At 33.4% G+C, this 19,566-nt stretch overlaps 2 protein-coding genes across 3 annotated transcripts; both read right to left on the reverse strand.

Annotated features, from left to right (window-relative positions):
- Nucleotides 1-73: 73 nt before the first annotated feature.
- On the reverse strand, nt 74-4,650 carry LOC122591354 (coatomer subunit epsilon-1-like). Its single transcript, XM_043763619.1, has 7 exons — nt 4,402-4,650; nt 4,178-4,267; nt 3,138-3,289; nt 2,256-2,391; nt 2,020-2,175; nt 871-950; nt 74-363 (listed from the first exon to the last, which is right to left on the reverse strand). The coding sequence occupies exons 1-7, from the start codon at nt 4,564-4,566 to the stop codon at nt 270-272; spliced, it is 873 nt and encodes a 290-aa protein (XP_043619554.1). The 5' UTR covers nt 4,567-4,650; the 3' UTR covers nt 74-269.
- An 877-nt stretch (nt 4,651-5,527) lies between these two features.
- LOC122591328 (BTB/POZ domain-containing protein At1g30440) lies at nt 5,528-11,016 on the reverse strand. 2 transcript variants are annotated; one of them, XM_043763588.1, is made up of 4 exons: nt 10,436-11,016; nt 9,430-9,499; nt 7,217-8,419; nt 5,528-6,598 (listed from the first exon to the last, which is right to left on the reverse strand). In XM_043763588.1, exons 1-4 carry the CDS (start codon nt 10,492-10,494, stop codon nt 6,023-6,025), a joined length of 1,908 nt encoding a protein of 635 aa, XP_043619523.1. In that variant the 5' UTR covers nt 10,495-11,016; the 3' UTR covers nt 5,528-6,022. The 2 variants fall into 2 exon arrangements, with proteins under 2 accessions (XP_043619523.1, XP_043619524.1); XM_043763589.1 differs by lacking the exons at nt 9,430-9,499; nt 10,436-11,016 and having other exon boundaries at nt 7,217-8,234; nt 8,320-8,396.
- Between the last annotated feature and the right edge of the window lie 8,550 nt (nt 11,017-19,566).

Below are 19,566 nucleotides of genomic sequence, written 5' to 3' on the forward strand. Positions count from 1 at the left end.
TTTTAAAAAGAAATTGCAAGATTTGACGATTGATGGTACTTTTTCCTCAAGTGTACCTCAAAAAGCCAAAATCTACGAGTATAAAAGTAAAATGACATTTACCTATAAACCAAATTATCATACTTAGGTAACAAACTTTGGGGTAGATTGAGGCAAAACAACATAGAGGGTTTCATATCGTTCAATGCTAAAGAAGACCAATAAGTTTTAACGAAAACATAAAGAACAGTTCCTGAAGAAATACTCATTTTTGAACGTCTTGTTGCTGCTCAAACAACCGTTTGTAATGCTCTATCAAAATTCTCTTCTGCGGTTGCACCCTGTTTGATTAGCATGTGTTCTGGATCCAACAGTCTCAACTGGCTGCAAGAAGAAACAAAAGAAACTCAGTTCCACAAAAGTAATGTTAGATCCTCTTATCATCCTCTTAATAATAAGATTTATTTAACGACAGGTGTCACGATTTTGTTATTAGAAGGCGAAGAAACAAAAGAAACTCAGTTCCACAAAAGTAATGTTAGATCCTCTTAATAATAAGATTTAATTAACGACAGGTGTCACGATTTTGTTATTAGAAGGCTACTCATGAACGAGATGTAGCTGGCACTGGTTCTGTCAGTACATCTTTCTGATAAAAACAATGTTCACGAACGTAAAAACATAATTATAGGGTATAACAATTTAGAATGCGATAGCTAAATTCAACTAATATTGGAAGCTCTTTGTTCAAAACTTGCCTAAAATACATCTATTTGTAAGCTTGCGCCCCGTTCAAAAACATCGCTTTAGTTTGTAATGAGCTTCTAGTCATAAATCAGGGTGTTCATTTGAATTAACTAAATAACTAGTAGAAAGTTGTGGTTTCCATACCTTAAAAATCGCGCAGGACTTTTTCCAAGATGAAGACTGCATACAACAAGATTAGCCAGTGTCTCTTGATCCTTTGCATCCTATATCAAGGCATCAATATATGAAGCAAGTGCAGATAAAGAAAAGAAAAGCAAACAAAACAACAGATTCAATAGAGCATTAAATGTGACAAAAAGAAGTATTCAGAGGTGGCAAGAAGAGTTGGTTGAGTAATCAATTAAACCAAGTTGGTGATGAAACAAATCATTTGCTAATATGAGTAGGTCAAGTTGAGTTGACCCATTAACATTTTCAGTCTATTCATCAAATATAATTAATAATAATGAGTTCACTATTATAAGAGCATTATTAAGTTATCATATATATTTTGAATCTTGTTACCAAAAAGCCTATGATCTATTGGTATCTGGATGGCCCATAAACCAATAGGTTGTGGGTTCAAGTCTCAATTGAGACATTAGTCAGGCTATTGGAGCATGATGGTACCACCCCTTAACCAAGCAGGCCAGCAGGGTGACTGAAGTGTCATCGAGGAACCGCAGAGTACACCACTCCTCATCATTGAAGACACCACGAAGACTTCCCAGATGTATTCCCACCCCCATCAAACAATGTTGTGAACTTGCTTATTTTGGGGTCCTATGAGAGAGGTAGGTCGTTTAACAAATGTAACAGTAGGAGAGGGAGGGGTTGAAGGATGACCACTGCCATAGGTAGAAAGAGTGGAGCAAGATGAAGGAGGGGAGGTAATGTGATGTGGCAGAATGATGGGAAAGGGAAGGGGTATATACTACCCATGCTCCTACAGTCTTAGGCATGTTATAGGTGTGTGAATATTCAACTTTCAAAAAGGTTCCAAATCACTAAAAAGAACGATTTCAGAGTTCGTATGCATTAGAAATGATTTTTTGGATGATTTTTAGCCCATCTGACATGTTCAACCCGCTTGACCCGTCACCCATTTAGCTAAACTTTTAAAAGATCCGACCCAGTCAACTAATTAAGAATTATATGGTTATAAATTGCCACCTCGAGAAGTATCTCGCTTATTGAAAGAAATGAAACATATGCAGTCTATTATTAAATAGAAAAAGAGTTTAGATAGTATCGACAAATAATATTCAATATAGAGTTGGTAAAAAAAACTACCTTGTTCAGTGCTTCTAGCAAAAATGACTCTGCTTCGTCAAAATTTCCCATATGCATACAACATACAGCTTTCCCATTAAGGATCAGACTAGTCATTTGGGACTTCTCAGAGAAGTCCTGGAAGATGAGATATGCTTCTTGTATCTTTGAACCACCCTATTTTCACAAAATATTACAAAGTAAGGATAGGGTAACTGTGGTAAAAATGACTGATGATGTAACGAAAAATAATGTACCACTGCTAAATTAAGCCATGCAGTTGCAAGCTGAGTCAGTGTGTGATCTTCATCACTCTGTTGCATAACTCTCAATTGCTTCTCAGCATAATCCGATCTGTGCATCTTGAGAAAAATGTGGACATTCAACGCATACCTGAAAAGAACGTTTACATTACAGCCAGCATTCAAGCTATAAATAACAAATAAGATCGATAATACTAAGAAAATCATTACATAATATCTTACAACTAGTGAACCATATTGTTGTTTTGCTTCTTCTGTTAAAGGTTGTTTCTGTATGAAATCCCATAAAACTTTATTTAGTTACCGACTTACCTCCCGTAATATCTTTATGATGTTTATTATATATTAATATTCAACTTTTCAAAGTATACTTCTAGGACAAAGGTAAATCACTATGGAAATTATTGAAGTCAAATGTTAGTGTCCATCGTAGTGACCATGTTCATTGTTGTTCTGTTTCTTAGAATTCTTTTTGACATCCATTAAGATGGTCATCTAATTTATTTTGTCACTTCAAATGAATGTAGTCAACTAAATGTGACCTAATAAACTTTAAATACTTATATAGCTTAGAGATGTAATGAAATCGTGGAGCACCCTGCTCCACCTTCTCATCAAATTTGTGGTTGACACCCCAACTAATTACATAATGAGTGGATAACATATGCCATTTTTGAAGAGCTCCAAATAGCTATTGTTAGACGTTATCATAGGTATGGAACTTCTTGCGAGTAGTAGTGGCTACATAATAATATGATATTAAAAAAGACTAACATGTGGAATGCATCATTTATGTAGGGGAACGTATATATATATATATATATATTTTTTTAAACAGATAAACATTTATAGTGAACAGGCAAAGTAAGACTCAACAGTTCCATTGTTCCCCCAGCATTCGTGTATTTGAGGGCCTCATTGTAGTCCTGTTCATGCGTGAATATGGTCCCGGCAATAAGCCTCAAAATTGGATTGTTTCCAACAGCAGCATCACCCAACAACTCCCGTATACTTGAAATCACGCTTTCCTATGAGATTAAGGAACCACATGTTAATACTACCTATATAAATGTCCATTTGGATCCATGAATGACATCAGATATACATGTCATGTACACATGGTCTCCAAATTGCTATATCCATTAAATATGAATCTAATACTTTCAATTACATAACCAAATCCAACGTCTCCTGTTTTTGGATTGTACAAGTTTTATAAACAAGCCTATATGGCATACATAAAAGTTAGCACAACCCACTTATGTAGAGTACGGTGAACAATTCATGAGTAGATCACAATATCAACAAAGAACATCACATCTGATCTAATCCCGCCACACATACTTACTGGTCCTAGCTAAGTAACGGCAATAACAAGTAACTTTATCGTTTTTAAAACCCGAAACAACTTTTAATCAAAAAAAAAAAACATACACAATAAAGTTCAAGATAGATGTTTATATCGACTGAAATCAATAGCTATGTCAACCATCCTGAGATAAACTAAAAAAGTTACACCGTACCTCCTTAGTATAAGTGTTTTTAAGCTAATCTAACCTGTCACATTATGCCATAGGCCAAATGTTAATAAACGGATCCAACTCGCCACATCAAGCTAATCATACATTCAAGCCTTTCTGTATGTATGTTCCAGATTTCAGTTCCTTGTTATTGTATGTATCTAGTGACCTCTATATCACGCAACCGATAATTTTTGCTTACCAGCCGAAACTTTTAAGAGACCATCACACGTAATACGATAAAACATTATAAAGTTTAATTCATACAAAAGCAAATTCTAAAGCCAAATACATACTAAATCAAAATGTGAATACGTGATAAGCTCTGCACATTATAAAACATTCAACGACATCGAATACAAAACAGATCAGCAAAAACTAAAATAGAAATTCTACCTTACTATCAGGACTCGAAAAGTACACCGCGAGCAGTTTCACGGCCTGAAGTGGCGTAGCGGCGGATGAATCGACTTCACTAATCACAAGCTGAATATGTATATAATCAATTACAAATCAGATCAACAACAATTAAACAAAAAAAATTGAGTAAATTAATTATATACGTATATATATGTATGAATGTATGTATGTATGTATAGGCGATGAAATTAGAGATAGACCTGATAGCTTCCGAGAGCGATGTAAGATCTGTAAACGAGGCAATCACGTTCGATAGAATCTTCTTCAGAAAGGTTAGGAACTTCGCTGTTGTTGATCGCGGCTTGATATGCTCCTAAATAGAAGTTGTTACGCAGATTGAACAACACATCTGGTGCCATCGCCATTTTTTTTCTTTATAAATCTCTACAGATCTGTAAACGCTGGGTTTCTTTTGCAGTTGTTGATGTGTGTGTTTTCAAGATGGTTAGACATATTTGGATTAGTTGTAGCTTAATAAATCCTAGGTGACGTGGCTTTTTTTATTTTAATTTTTTTTCTAAAAACAACTTGCTTAAAAAAAAAAGTTAAATCTTTATCTTTACTACATTATAAAAATTATACCAGGTTGAAAAGTAAAAAAAAAAGTTTGAAAATAACTATTTTGCCCTTAATGAACCCTTTTATTAGTTATAAAAAATTACCTAATTGTCGCTAATGAACTAAATTTACACCTTAAACTTTCATCTTCTAAGTTATTTCCACTACCACCTTTGCATTAATTACATCTACATCTATCTATACCATTTGACACCGCCACCACCGTCGCCGCCACCATCACTACCACCACCGCCACATTGCGCGAGTATCATGCTAGTCTAGTATGTAAAAGTTAGAGATTTTTGAGAGTCTTGAGTTTCATCCTAAAAATACATATAACTCCAACTCGTATAATTTGAATCAATCAGACACAAATGATAGGTCACATTGCGATTGTTCAAAACATTGACGAGTTTAGTCAGATAGGCGCAAATTTTATAATCTCGATAGTAGGATAAAACCTATAAAAGTAATAAAACCTTTTAAGGCGTTTACGTATACATTTTTCTTTAAATTTTAATGATTTTAATTCAAGTTTTATTATATTGTAAATTATATCGTGTTTTTACTTGATACATTTTTCTTTGGAAACGCTGATGAGTGAGAAAGAAATGTAAACACAAATTTCCCTAAATGATCACAAACCATTATGTAAAGCCAGTTTCTCCCATTATATCGGCATATACAGTATATGAATCTCAACTCGCTGCTTCTGTAAATCTGATTTTTAGCATTAAAAAAGTTATAAAATTGAGTCACGGTAATCTGTTAAATACTAAACATTATAACTTCACATTACAATAAAACTATCCAATACATCCAAACCGATATACCCTTCTCCCTCGAAATTAGAGTCTTCATACAAATGACTATGGACCATTTCAAGTCTAATTGATATATAGAGCTAAACAATAAACATACAAAGAGGTTGAAACTAAAAGATATTTGTTTGCCAATTGTACCAACAGAACGACTTTGATCACTGTACCATTTAGATTTACTTATTTGGACAGAACACCAAACACTCTCGTCACCATATGTCTACCCATCGTAAGTTCCAGCCACAAATCGATATTCCATGACACATTTACCCATCGGATCATCAACTCATCTTTTTTTTGGTCACATTAGCAAGAGACGACAAATAGTGAAACTACGACCAGATCAGTAAATTTTGAAGTACAGTGATCCAAAGCATGCGTTCATCTATGCTACAGTAGCCATACAAATATTCTTTGAGATTTTAATATCAGATTTCCAATTTTAACCTTCCCACGAAAGATCTTTCTTGTGCTTTTGCACTTTGTCTCTACCCTTCTCTAGTTTCCCACTTGCATTATTTTGCTTGACGCTCCCCTCCTGTGCACTACACATTTGAGACTTGAGTTTGAACCCAAACTTCTTTGACATGTTACCCCAGGTGCTGCCTCCGCCTTTGCCACCACCGCTGCTAGTGCCTTTAACCCGACCCAGTTTCTCAATCTCCTGCTTCATGTTTGAACACTCTTTTTCGAGCTCAGATACCCTCATCCTCATGCTATCCATACCCACTTTCAGAACTTGATTCTCCCTAACAGCGGTGTTCCAGCCGCCCTCTTGGGACCCAGCCAACCCACTTCTTAATTGTCTTGACCCGTCTACAAGATTGTCCGACACCAAGAAGCAGCCGGCTATGGAGGTCCTGAGCTGTAACTGCTCAAAGAAAAGAACTTGGACAATGATTCTTAATGGCAGTCTCTCGTTCTGTGCAGCATGTGTGCAGGCTTCTAACGATAGTTTCTGGCAGTCCATGAGCCTGCATAGGTTTTCTCTTTCAGAATCTGCTAACCAGGGATGAGACTGCATTTGCAACATTAGCATGATTAGATTTGATAATTATATCCCTTAAAAATAGCTAAAGGCCGTTTCAGTATATTGTAAACAAACTTTAACCTATTTAAAAAGATCCATCATGTATTTTGGCAAATTTGCAAAATATGATATTTTGCCTATAAAGTCAAGATTTAAGGGTATTTTAAATATTTAACTAATCAAACTAGGTGTCCACTCGAACATCAGCGTAAGAGTAACATCGTTACTAGAGGCAGCAGTTATGAAACATTTAGTAATGAATTGAGTTGATTTGGACATGTTTATCTCTAACGAGCCAAACAGGTGAGATCATAAAAGTTAGCTTTAAAGAAAATGGGCCATCAGTCCACAGTTGTACGCATTTTTAATCACTATACCCTCCTAAATCATTCTATTTCAAAAATCAGATTGTTATTGAAAGGAGAAGTTTATGGATGGTACCAACTATTCACAGAAAAAGTATAGTTACTCAGACAAATGAGTTTCAAGTCAACCCACCCATTTTGACATATACCTAAACAAAATATTCATTTTGTCCCAATCGCGTGATCCTGACCAGATTTGTCCAACCCACCCATTTTATCACCTCTAATCAGAAATTGTTACCTTCAAATAAATGTCGATTGCACGATACAGGCCATCATCCAACGGTCTCGCATACTCGGGGACCGTCGCAGCAAGAGCCTGAAACTTTGGGAGCTTCAAATTGACATCCGGTGCAACTTCCGCCAAGTAACCATCAATGAGCTTAGCCACCATGGTGACTGGTGTCAAAGATGGTGAGCCCAACAACTGTTCGTCCTCAATAGAGCAAGGAGAAGCACCACCTGTTGCCTGATCGATAGCCATGAAATGCTCTAGCATCCGCTGCACACACTCAATGTTATACAAGGTTTCCATTGAATAGGAAAAGTTTGGCATTAGCAAATCTTCAAGTGTCGCCTGATCAAGCTGCATCCCAATTCTTTTTTCCAAATTCGATATGCAAGATGGGCTAGCCCGTAAAATCAATGCAGTTCGTAAAAGACCGAATAGGAACTTTGTCGAGACTAACCCTTTCTGCATCGGAAGTAAATGGTCGATTTCTTCAAGTAAAACTTTTTGATCTTCTTCTGAAGGTGGCTCAACCGGGCCCGCCGGGCCGCTCTTCCTACGACTTAACCCAGGTAAGTATTTCTTTGCATAACACTCAACAGAGCCCGCGATAATTTCTTGTTTAATGCCACGTGCTTCCATTGCCAAAATCAATCTTTTGTAAAGAGGCAAACTCAAAGACGAAGTGTCGTCATACCACCAATCCGAGCTCACATTTTTAGGCCGAGCCCCAGTGCTTATTCCATTCCACAACACGCTACCACCAGGGCTCTGCATGGGCCCACCATGATCAATCACAGGCCAACCAAACAAATTTGGGTCAGTACTTGCCTTTACAGCCAACGAGTCTATGCAACGTTTAGTAATGTTCAGCTCTTCGGCATGAGGGAGAACATCATCACAAGTTTGGAGCGATTTTAAAGAATCTTTCCAATTTCTGAGAACTACTTGATTGAAAAAAATTTCAGTTTGTGAAATTAAGTTATCTTCGCCATATTCTTCGGTCATCTCGAGATGCTCGGCTGCACACCTGAGGTGTACGACATTAGAGGCAGTGATTTCGTGTTTTACCCCGTAACAGAATTTAGCAACAAGTTCAAATGTTTTGGCCCCACCAGGAATGTCATTAAGGCTTATAGTACAATTTCCATCTCCCTTTTCAGATGTATCCGCTATCAACCTTTCCATAACCCCACTTCTTGAAAGCAAAGGGAACTGTAAAAGAAAGAACTAGTTATGAATGCAAAATCCTAGTTATCAAAGATACACTCCATATTTCTGAATTGATAATTTGATGCAGAAACCCATCAAATGTAGGTCCATTTAAAGGGGGCAAAAAGGTGGATGTAAGGTGGGTTTTATACAGGTCCGGATGGAAATCAGTAATATTAGTTATGGATCAGATTGAGTTGACCTCACTGTTTGTCCTTTTTTTAGATGATAGCCTTTTATAGATGATTACAAATACTATCATACTATAATAAGGATCTAAATTCCTGAAGAAAGCGATATAGGAAGTTATAAAGATTTAAGTCATTTCAGCTTTTTTCGACCTCGTCAAACAATTTGAACCATGGCTTTTTTTAGCCACACTTTTAATCCAACTCATGTGACATGTTTGAGTCAGTACATAACACAAATTGAATGATTCATAAGTGAATTTATTCAAATAGCAACCTCTAGTGTAGGAATGAGCAAGGCATTCAGAATATCCACTTGCTAAAAATCTAAAATACCTTTGATGTCAAAACCCACATTTATACGATATGCCATTGAATTTAATACTTGGGAATGGGCTAATAAGTATTTTAACTCTGAAATATGATGAAGGAAAATACTGAAAGTATGTTAAAGACATAGGATGTAGAACACAAAAATAGACCAGCATGTAAAATTTTCAAAGAAATGCAAGATGATAATAAACAGACAGTAAACTGAAATTAAAAAATTTTACAGTGTTAAAGACAGATGAAAAACTTTGAGCTACTTGATTTGTAGTTTCTTACGCTATCATCCCTTGACTTTATAAACTTGTTCTATTGATCTGACAGTTTCAGCACTTTTTCTTTCATAATTCAATCACTTACTCTGCCTTTTGAAGTAGCTAACTCCTCTTCAGAAAATTAAAGACATGTCATGAACTTAAAAACTATACATTGTTCGTTTGGCAATCAAAGTTCAAATCACGACAACAAATAAATCACATATGGAGTAGTAAAGTATACCTTATGGAGATGGAAAGACATATCATCTACTTCAACGACAATATCACTTGGGAGACCAGTTGTGCAAAACCTACAATAACATTTTGGCATCCAATCAATATTTACAGATACACTTGGTTTCAAACATGAAATAAGTCCCTGTGCAATTACATTTTTGTTTCAAAAGCAGATGTACCCTTTGAACTTTGTGGTCAAACACAATACGTTACGTCAAATTGACAATGTTCTTTACATTCTTTTCTTCTTTTTTTTAAAGACAGAGATTCACACGCCTAACGACCTATTATATCTGCAAATTCTGAAAAAACATAAGCCAACCAACTACGCTAAATTTTACCACTGCGAATAAAAATTATGGTGTAAAGTTAGAAAAACATTCAGTGTAATCATGTTCTCATCAAGGCATAAATGTACCATTTGACTTGTGACATCTAACAAACTTACATACAGTTAGTATTGGTGAACACATTGCTTTCAGATTACTTTTAAGTTTAAAATTAACACATGTTCCTTTGAGTTTCATAAACCAGACGGTAACCTTTAAAATAACCCACGATGCAATCAAGTCACTTTTCCAGAGCAATATATCCCCTTGACTTGTGAGGTCAGACAAGGTCCTCTAAATTACAAAAGACATGGAAATAAACATTACAGAAACACAAATTTGGTGCTAAACTTGTAAAACTCCCAAATCAAACAAAGATTGACATTTTAAAGCCTATAGATAATGAAAAATTCATGAACCTCAGGAATCATAAGATATTAATTCCATCAAACATATATATTATTGGATCAAGACCGATACTTTAGTAATGCATCATGTGAAGTATGTTTCGAATTTCATTTTCTGCAAGACTAGAAAGAAAAGAAGAAAATAAAACACGGTATGCACTATGCACCGGCTTACTCCTTCATGATACACACATACATACATATATACATATGCATATATTGAATATATGAATTCAGAAAAAATGACAAAACTTTCAAAGATTAGATATCATACCAAGCTTGGCCTTGTTTCTGAAATGCATCTGCTTTGGATCCTAACTTCATACAAGCCATCTATACTACTCAAATGCTAAACCCCAAAATTTCAGAAATGCACTTTAAAAAAGTCAAGAAAACCCAAACCAGACTCCAAGATCCCTACTTTTTATCAAATTACAAAACCCCAACTTCACAAATCTTGACACAAATCAATCAAAACAAAACCCACATTACAAAAACATAGATTATGTCTAACCCACTTGTTAAAACCACAAGAAAAGCTAAAAAGACAATAACTTTAGGTCAACCCCTTCACAAAAACAAAAACTACTAACTACCCACTCCACAGCAATTATTGCTTTTTTAGTTCTGACATAAAATAGATATAATAAACATATGTGTGTGTATATATATCTGCCACAAGATTCCAAAAATAAACCCTAAAATACATCAAAAATAAAGAGGTCAAAGAGGTAGTAGGAATGTGCACATGGTGGATGCTTCACAAATCAAGTATCTCACTGCCCAAAGACTTCTTGTAGAAAAAAGTGGGGTTTCTTTTTTGGAGTTTATTAAACATACTCATTATTTATTTTTATAGAATTGAGGGAATCTTTTCATAGAACGAGCAAACGGAGTGTGTGTAATTATGATGAGATGTTTAATAAATGGAGTTTGCTAAATACCGTCTTAAGGGCTGTGTTTCATGTGCATAAATTGTTTGTATATTTACCATGAAAATCAAGGGACAGATTTTTAATATGGAACGTACAAATTTTTTTAGCATTTTCCTTAATAAATTAATTAAATTGGGAGTTGTTACTTTCATACAAGTAAAATTTATTTCAAGATTGCTATTAAAAGATGAGTATTTAAGGCTTAAAAAATGATTGAAAGTAACAGCTATAGTTTATTAGTGGTTGTCCAGCCAGGCCATGTGGTGTGGTTGCTTCACTTGCTTGCATACAAATTACTTCCATTGTATATACCGATGAGGCGATGACTTTGTTTAAAGAGCTTTGGATCCTAAAAACTTCTAAATTGGCTTTTTTTTGATAATAAATGGAATCATATGCTCAATGTTTATGCAAAATTGCAAATAGACACAAGTAACATTTTTAGTTGTCAATGTCAAAAACACTTTCAGTTTTACCTAAGGTCTTAAGTACGATATGGATGACAAACTTTAAGGTTTTTCTCTCAGACTAATTGTAACGACCCATAATCAATATCTCGTTTCTATGGTATGTGTAAGGTTTCATCATATACAGTGGGATTTTGACTGAATGTTCGGGAAAGAAAACATTTTCTAGTTAGAAGAGTATCATTTATGATTTGATATAAGAAATGGTAAATCATGTAATATTAAAAATAAAGAAAATAAGATCACTAGATAATGTATAATTGTATTTTGTATGTGGTCTACCGTAACATTGGAAGTAATTTTTAAGAATTATTTATAACTTGGTTAGTATTTTGAATACTAATGTGTTCGACAAAATCATTACATTTTTACTTAAAAAAACTCATAAACTTTATGATCACGGCATATATCAGTGAAGCCACTTAAATCATAAATAACACACACGAAAGAAGACAACACTAGCTTGATGATATGCTTCGAGGAGTGAAAATAGCTAAACTTCTTATTAAAAGGACCCAACACTATTAAGTTTCGTCAGTTTAAACCCTAAATTACGAGTAATAAAATGTGACAATTGTTACTCTTATCACACTTGTCTTTTGTTGTACGTTTTCCGTTGTTTTTTAACGCAAATTTTTGATCTAGTAAGACTTGTCATTATGATCTACAACGATAAATGTTCGATTTCTCAGGTGTTGTTCTATGTGAACTCGAGTATTGTTCCATGTGATATTGAGTTTAGAATTGAGAATGTTTAATAAATATAACGAAATATTATGAAATCTTTAAATTCTATTACACTTTTAGTCCTTAAAGATGAAAAATTCCACTAACTAATTAATTTAATTGATTTAACACATGTTCATGTATGAAGATGATATCTTCCTTTTCCAGAATAATGGAAGAATGAAAATTATGTTTCTTTTTTACAAATTTAACCAAAGAAACACATGATAAAACACTTTTGTTATTTTTTTTTAACTATTAAATTCGTAACCATCAATCTAACAATAACACACATTTTTTGAGGGTAAAAGCTTTAAAGTCAAAGATATAATCGATTTTGGATGTCTTTTCTAATCAATGACATTTTTCATGATTTACACCTCACGAACTCGTAATTTGTGAGGTCTTTTTGATATAAAAATTTGATAAAAAAATGTTTTCCCAAGTGTTTTCATGTTTATATAGCGATTAAAATTCGTTTTTGTGCTGAAAGTCGATTTAGGGGGTTGGTGGACAATTTTCAGTTTCCTTTCACTAACTATTGCTTCTTGCGAACTTGTAGTACTAACTTGGGGACTAAAATCGTAATTTTTACGAGTTTATAATTACAGGGACTGAAAATCTAGTTTTCACAAGCTTATACTACACTACTACAGGGACTAAAATTGTAAATTTCACGAACTTACAGTTCAGGGACTAAACAATAAAATTTCCAAAGTTATGTTAGACTAGGACTAAAACTGTCAGAAACAAGTTTGAAAGGACTGCAAGTATTAAAATCTCAAACTGTCAACCATTTTGCTTTCTAAAAGAACCAAAACTGTAAATTCTGCTGAAATGTTAGTTTTTATCACAAAACTAGTCATTTTTCATGAGAAAATCAGTCCTTTATCTAACGAAGTGTTCCAAAAAAACTAAATTAACGTAGGTAATCCCCAACCTAACAAAACTATTCATTATAAAATTCATTTATTTATCTTATATTCATCCAACCCAACTAAAATCATTTTTATGCTTCCATTAACAACCCAACCAAAACATATACAGTATATTTTTAAATAAACTCAATTTTATAATCCCACTAAACAAAATTAAGTATACTCAAAACCATTGAAATATTGCGATAAATTAAGATATATATTATGTAACAACCGTCTTAGAAATGTTCTAATTAAGTTCTTGAAACGTACTTTCGCCACTTGAACGGCCAGACAGTTCAATTTGATTAAGTTCTTGACGTGCTTTAGACCTCAATTATGTGCTTATATGAAGGTCAATTTGATCTTAAATCTTGATTGATATGACGAGTTCATAATTATGTACAATGAAATATTAAAGTTCGGTTCATAAACGTTCGTGTTCATTAAAGTTCTAGTTCAAAATGTTCGCAAATGGTCCTTGCATTTATTGGGTTCATTAAATATAGAAACGTATATATAGAAAAAAGATGGAAACCTAGAGAGAGAAGACACAACACTATTCATTCTCTTCTTCTCTCTACTTTCTCACACTAAAACACATAGTGCAGCCACATTTTCACACACAAAATTCATCATTTGATTTTGGATTGTTAAATCAAAATCACTTCTACTTTTAGCATCCTTGTGATAATCAAAACGTGTTTCTGGAATCAAATCTCAGGTAACAACAACAAATTATGAGTTTTTGATCAAATTAAAAGTGAACTTTTTATACTTTATGTTCTTGATGATTTGGTCCAATTTTGATATGAAATCGTGTTAATGATTGATGGGTTTGTGTCTAAATGTGTCTAATATCATTTATGTGAACAAATTTGGGTCATAACATGCTTTAATTTACAAAACCCATTCGTGAAAATGAAAGGAAACTTGTTCTTGATGTGCCACACCTTATTCATGTTATAGATGGTCTTGAAATCGTCAAAAGTATTAATGGTTAGTGTTTATGTGCATATATGTACAAGTTTCATGTTCTAACTTGTCCTGGATTCGAGCTAGATCTTTGTGCAATGACCTTGTTCTTGTTTCAGCCTTGTTTGGCACCTAAGACGATCTTGGTGGGACGATCTTGAGCCCAAGATCGTCCTGGCCAGCCTCCTTGGTTCATAGTTCATGCTTATTCGATCTCGTGTGGTGTGTGGTGTTGTTGGTACGTTTAATGGGTAACCGATCATTTGGATTGGTTTAGCTCAAACACTTGTTCTTGAATCGAACTTGTGCCTTGTTCTTGCCCTTAGTATGGGACGATCTTCATCCTTGGTGGCCAAAACGATCTTGAGCCTTAGCCACCAAGACGATCTTGAGTTCATGTTTCCTCAAAACGATCTTGAATATATACCTATGAAACGACCTTAATTTTGCAACATTGAAGACGATCTTGTGCTTAAGAACTAAGACGATCTTGACCTTAGGAGAACCTAGGACGATCTGGAAGTACAATCAGGACGGTCTTGGCTAGCCAGTGGGACGATCTTGGCTAGCCAGTGGGACGACCTTGACATCCAAAACCCTAAACGACTTTGTTCACTTCTATAACAACACGTACTTGTCCTATATCATACCACACTTGATCCATTAACACCAAAACAAGTTCTTAACAACATTATCACTTGATTAACCACGTCAAAGGCTGATCATTAACATCTAAGCTAGATCAAGGTTCGATCTAAGACAACGTACAAAGTGCAAACCCTAATTAAGTACATTTAAGACGTGTTCTATCTTGATTATCAAAGTACGAGTTCTATGAAAAACTAAATCAAGTTCTAGGGGCTAAAGTTCATTAATAAAGACATGTTCAACTCATTAATACGATAAGTACTTATGTGTGAGATCAAAGACGTTTAGTTCGAGTCCAGTTCATGTACTTAAAGTTCATTTAAAACTCTTTTGAGTCAAAACGTTCAAAGATCTTCAAAGGACCAAATCATCAGTTCATCAAGGACATTTCAGTGATTGAATAATCACATGAACTAATATACGTACTTATTTATGATCTATGATATGTACTTAGGCATTCATCAAGACGTGCTTGGATTGTGATAGATATAACTATCTATCTCTGTACTTGTTCTCTATACTAGTTCTCTATGCTTATACCAGATCACTGTGAGTTCACTAATCCCTCTTTCGTACATTTGTTCAAAGTTCTTTATCAGGGACTGAAAAGCATGAAAACTATTTTGTACTAGTACATATGTTCTTGAACTATTTTACGTACTATATTATGAGCTTGATCTTGGACTACTTATGATATGATTCTTAAACTGTTTGAAATAGTATTTAAGACTTGAATGGGCAAGATCTTGAATACATCTATACTACTGTACTTGATCTCTATTATGTTCTAGTTCGTACATGTACTTGTTCAGTTCTTGTTCATCTATATTAATTCATGTCCCATGGTTCAGGGAATGAATGTACCAGTTCATATTAGTTCTTGTTCAGTATTTGTTCACTGCTATCAATTCATGTCCCACAGTTCAGGAAATGAACCGTAGGTAATTATGGACAGCGCTGTTTAGGGTAGGCCCACCCTCATTCTCCACAGTTCAGGAGGATGCATATTACTTGTTCTTGTTCATGTCATTGTTCTGACATAGATCTTACTTGACGTACTTGAGCTATACGAGCATACTATTACATTAAGGTTCAGTTCTGGCCAATCGGTTTAGCAGTGACAACTTATAACTAAAGTTTATTATATGTTCTTGTTCTGTTCATACTATTGTAAAGTGCTTGTGTTCAAAGTGCGGTTCTTGACCTAGTTCTTATTATCATAAAGTACTTATGTTCAAAGTGCAGATCTTGATCTAGTCCTTATTATTACAAAGTACATTGGTTCGACGTACAAAACTTATGATCTTGTTCTCACTATACATATATACGTATATGTAAACTAAAAGTACATTATGTGAATCTCACCAACTACTTTTGTAGTTGACCTTTTGAACTTACATGCTTTTCAGGCTAGGTTCATAGTTCTTTAGCATAGGAGTCTTCCTTTCTAAGCTCATACTTTTGGCGATTGTTCGAGCGTACAAGTTCAGAAGCTATGAAGATTTTCCTTGCTACATCAGTTCAAGTTCTGTTCTTAAAAGACAATTGTTCTGTCTTCCAGATATTGACTATTCTAAGTTCATTTATGTTCTGTAATAACAATCGTACTTATGTTCTGTAAATATAGTAATGGCTGTGTTGGAACTTGTACTGTGTGCAATTGTGTTTATCTGTGTATCCCGTATATTCCGCTTTAGCGGGGTGTTACATATTAAATTAAATAGCTAGTGTGAAATGTCATATTACTACCTGGGTATAAAATATATGACTTCGTTAATAGCAGAAAGCTTATTAGTATAAAATATCATCCGACTATTGATTGCTGGGCCGACTTGTTCGGTGGGGTTTCAAAAACTTTGTTAATTTTTATATTATATATGTGACCGACTATAACTAACAAACCACCGATGGTAGTGGTCTTATGAACTTGATCTTATAACTTCTTTTAAACGTGAAATATATAAAAACATTTCCTTAGTTACTATTCATTCGACATAGGATCGTTTTAAGCTTTGTTGACATCAAATATGTTAAAACTCTAGGGTCCAGTGCTCATAATTCTTGTCATGATCATACTTTTGCATGGTAATCATTGTCGCACTACTGTCGTGCTCTTGTCTCAGATGAGTTTACTGTCCTTCAAGTTTTTTAATATTTTATTGTGGGGCTAAAAAGTATGTAAAGATTGTTTTATTAAACGTACTTTCAAGACTAATATCACATAGTGGGAATTTTTCTAAATGGTTTATTTAATATGCTTTATATTTCATCTTTGAATATTTAATGGTTTTTATATCCGGTTTATCTAAATATTACAAGACGATTAGTAAATTTTGTAGTATAACTGGTTAATCATATTTGTTGACACACTGTTTAAAAAATAATCTATCAACTTATTTAGTATTGCTCCACTAGTCTACTCAATGTTTATGACTGTGTCTGGATAATGGATTAAAAACAAAACTGAATTGTTGAAGGTTCCCCCAAACCGGGGAAGTTAAGCGGAAATGAAAGCGTAGGGTGAGGGAAAAGAAAAGGAAGTTCCATTTTTAACTTTGAATTTTCCATATTGGAATATTGTGAGTTCATGACTTTATTTTTCATAATACATTTTGTGTATGCTTGATTGGTGTTACATTGGTTTAAAATTTCTTTTTTGCATATTGTAAAAATAATAGAATATAGAATATCAATTATAAAATCTTAATAGTATAGAAAAACAAGTTGATTATTTTTTAGTTTTTGAACTATTAAAAATCATTGTTATTTCTAAATAAAAAGTTATCCGTAATTATAATAACATGGATAAAAATACAATATATCTAAAATCATTATTTATCTTCTATATGATAAAACCACCCACGAAGCTGCAAACAACCATGACAAATCATCAAAATCCACCAACAATGAATATTTATCTTGTTGCATTACATGATCATAATGCTAATCCTTAAAAATGTATCTCTATCTTAATCAAAAGATGTACATGAGTTAGGTTATGCTTCAAATAAAACAACTTTTAACGTAAAATAAATGTATGAGTTGAACACGAAAATCGGTAACAAATCGTGTCCATTTTTTTAAACATGATCAAAAACACGATATTTAACAGCTTTTATGATAAAAATTTTGTTAAAAAAAATCATAAATTTATACTGAAAACAACATGCAATTGGGTTAATTAATTAACCCTTTTTTCTTTTCCAATCCATTGAAGTTAAATTTCAACTCGGAACATAGACATATTTTTAACAAAATAATATAATGTATTTGTGTTAAAATAATTAAAAGAGTAACGTTGGTAACCGATTGCTTTTGTATTGGTATAAATTTATCTATGATTCGTACACTGTAATCTATTAGCTATATATCGTTGAATAAACTTTAAAATGTTACGAGTATATTTTAAATTAAAAAAAAGTTTGATAATATATTGATAACAACAAAATGATTAGATCACCCCTGATCTTGTTAGACGAGAAAATTGAAACCAACTTTTAAGCTAACTTTAACCTATAGATTTAGAAGCAATTGTCAAAATTATAACTTATTTTATGAATTTTTACCTTTAATTTGTATTAGTATAACGGGTTTGACGCCTATATTTTTTCCAAAATTTAAAATAAGGATATATTCCAAGTATACCAAATTTGACAATAAAAAGTTGAATAGGTATAGGCGTAATGGCAAAATAGCCTTGACTCCGTACATTTACATTCTCTGCTCTTCTGTTTTTTAATCAACCTTTCAACTTGCATTTTAGGATCATCTTAAAACAATTTTAACTACTTTAGTCATTTTTATTTCCACATTTTTATTTTAGTAATAGTGTTATAATTATTATTAATGATTTATTGTTATATCAAATTCTTTTAGTTTTTTATATTGGGGTTAGGTATTGTAAAACAAATATTCAAGTAAAACACATAAGACAATATCTTGACCCTTAGATCATGGTTTAATGGATGCACGAAAATTCATGAAACAATTGATATACGATGATTTTTATGATGCACGGTGATTATCACTTTAGAACAACATATTGTTTTATTTGTTTTACATTAATACTTGTTTTATTTTACCTAAAACCTATTTATATTTTTTTATGTCAAAATATTTTAATCATGTTTGAGTAATTTCATGAGTTGCAAAGTGGCCGGTGTATCATTTTGTAACTTTGTTCAAACGATTTTCAAGTTAAATGATAAAAGAATTGTTTAGTGCATTTGTAAACTTATACAATTAATTGGTGTGGTTTTCGTATAGAAGGTTTGGTCAAATTAATATTGTTCTAAAGTTTTAGTAAATTTTTTTTTTTTAATCTTTAACAAATTAAATCCGTAATAAAACATGGATAACCTTTTCGGTTGTAAATGGAGCAACAGATTATGCTATATTGTTCTAAGACATATACAACTCGGGATCTTGATAAAGAAAGTGTTACATAGATGAATGTCATATTTTATCCTACCACAATATATGTATTGCGGGCAGTTGCCCGGGTAACGTTACTGGTTTAATACTAAAGTTGCCAATTTTTATCTATATAATTATTTTCGCTTAGGAGGATCTTTATACGATCTCATTTGTTGTCGACAATCGACATGGTGATAAAGTTAACATTTAAATAATAACATATTAGTATCAGATAGATAGCCGAATAACCACGCGACCTTTTCCTTCCTAGAGATGTACACCACCGACTATATATATACACACACGATCCAATCCGAATGC

Source organism: Erigeron canadensis, chromosome 3, assembly GCF_010389155.1.
Source record: "Erigeron canadensis isolate Cc75 chromosome 3, C_canadensis_v1, whole genome shotgun sequence".
Classification (NCBI taxonomy): domain Eukaryota; kingdom Viridiplantae; phylum Streptophyta; class Magnoliopsida; order Asterales; family Asteraceae; genus Erigeron; species Erigeron canadensis.

Coding starts and splice junctions, on each gene's coding strand:
- LOC122591354 (XM_043763619.1), bottom strand. CDS start 4,566: ATGGCGATGGCACCAGATGTGTTGTTCAATCTGCGTAACAACTTCTAT. Junction 3,290..4,177: donor TTTCGAGTCCTGATAGTAAG/GTAGAATTTCTA, acceptor TTAATCTCATAG/GAAAGCGTGATTTCAAGTAT. Junction 951..2,019: donor TGCTAGAAGCACTGAACAAG/GTAGTTTTTTTT, acceptor GCCTTGATATAG/GATGCAAAGGATCAAGAGAC.
- LOC122591328 (XM_043763588.1), bottom strand. CDS start 10,494: ATGGCTTGTATGAAGTTAGGATCCAAAGCAGATGCATTTCAGAAACAA. Junction 8,420..9,429: donor TGTCTTTCCATCTCCATAAG/GTATACTTTACT, acceptor TTTCTTTTACAG/TTCCCTTTGCTTTCAAGAAG. Junction 6,599..7,216: donor CAATCGACATTTATTTGAAG/GTAACAATTTCT, acceptor TTGCAAATGCAG/TCTCATCCCTGGTTAGCAGA.